This window comes from Arachis ipaensis, chromosome B04 (assembly GCF_000816755.2).
Source record: "Arachis ipaensis cultivar K30076 chromosome B04, Araip1.1, whole genome shotgun sequence".
Taxonomy (NCBI): domain Eukaryota; kingdom Viridiplantae; phylum Streptophyta; class Magnoliopsida; order Fabales; family Fabaceae; genus Arachis; species Arachis ipaensis.
In genome coordinates, this window is record NC_029788.2 from 128734875 (window position 1) to 128736478 (window position 1604).

Sequence of the window (1604 nt, forward strand, 5' to 3'; positions counted from 1 at the left end):
GGTTTTATCAGCACCAAATTGATTTAATTTCCTGGGGAAAAAAGATAATCTGAGATAGGAATAGGAGAAAATATATGTTACAAATGGGATATCATAGTAAAGTATAATTGATAGGGAAGATAATTAGATGCGAGTAAAAGACATTAAATGACAAAGATTTATAAGTTTCTTGGTTATTATCCATTGAACAGGCATGGGTAAACATCATAATTTTTTAAAACTTTGGTGTTGACAACCTCATCCGGCATGAGGTGATAAGTAACCATATCCATGAAAAGACCATGCAAGCATTTTAACCCTCGTGAAAGCTTTACCCTATGTCTCTATTCATTCAAGAACTCATGTTTTTATTTTAAAAAAAATGTCCATCCTCATCAAGAAATTAAGTTGTGTGTTAGACTTTTTGTTTAGATATTTCCACATTGATTCTATATTTGATCTTGCTACTTCAAATCATTGCTATATATTGTTTATCATTTTTTCTTTTTAACTTTTCCTATTCAGTCTCAATTGACTTTTAGTTTGGTGTGTCGGGACAATTATTACAATAACATCTGATTCAGAAGTTGTGTCTGGATTTTTTTCCTTTCTCTTCCAATCTAACTTAATTGCAGGGATTAGAGCATTTAAAACCTAATGAACAATCTGCTGATATGGCTGTGAGGAAAGTATTGACTATGCCAGCTCCTAAGAAGTTGATCCAGCCATCATCCAATGGAATGCCTCCTCCTCCCCCAAGAAAAATGCCCCCACCACCACCTCCACCTAAATTTCATGATCCACCTGAAGTTAAAGTACAGGACAAAAGCGAGAGTTTTCCTAAGACAAAATCTGATGCAGTTCCTGGTTAGAGTCAATCCTACTTTTGCTTTACCGTTTTGATTTTCTTCCTAACAACATTGTAACGTTTCTTTGATATATCATTCTGTGCCAGGGTGGCCCTGTAATTTTACTTTTAAGTACCCTGCTGGCTAACTTCTACATCAATTTATGTGAATTCTTTATCCATTTCAGATACTTTGGTGAAGCTGATGGAATATGGAGACGAGGATGATGATCTAGACGATTCTAGTGAGGAATCACTTGCTAGCTCACCGCGCAAAGTTGGGGCTCAAAAGCCTTTCTGGGCTTTATGATATGATCCATAAGTGTATGCTGGAAAGCATGAGATGTAAATAAGTAAAGGTTGGGATGGAGCCAGTTCTTGTTAATGCGAATTGCTGGATCGGCGATTATGGTTACTCTTCCAGGTGGAACAAGGTCGTAGTCCTGAGCATAATTTTTGGAGCGAAAATAGGTTGTTGAGTAGCATCACCTTAAAAGTTCTTAAATTGCACATACTCATTTGCTTTGGATACCAATTGTTCCGTTGTAATTTTTTGTTCTAATTTGAGTATACATAATACATGTATTTAGGAGTAGTTGGCTGCCAATGTGATGTAGCAATGCTGTGTTACAAGGGCTTTTGTTTCACCCCTTTTTCATAGTCTGCGCCCACTTAGCGACTGAACTTGATAGATGAACGAAACTTGTTTTGTTCCTGATAAAGATACATAGAACAAGCAATTGCAAAAGCAAAACATATTTTGCTTCTCCACTTTTTA

The 1604-nt window shown here is 36.2% G+C and overlaps 1 protein-coding gene across 2 annotated transcripts in view; it reads left to right on the forward strand.

The window, feature by feature from the left end:
* LOC107635406 (protein RIK) overlaps window positions 1-1604 on the forward strand; it is a 7366-nt gene extending 5762 nt beyond the window's left edge. Inside the window, exons 11-12 of one of the 2 annotated variants that reach the window (XM_016338878.2) lie at window positions 615-846; window positions 1015-1604. In XM_016338878.2, the coding sequence (XP_016194364.1) occupies window positions 615-846; window positions 1015-1136 (354 nt within the window). In that variant the 3' untranslated portion in view covers window positions 1137-1604. The remainder of the gene's footprint in view (window positions 1-614; window positions 847-1014) is intronic. The other variant, XM_016338879.2, reaches the window with a different exon arrangement.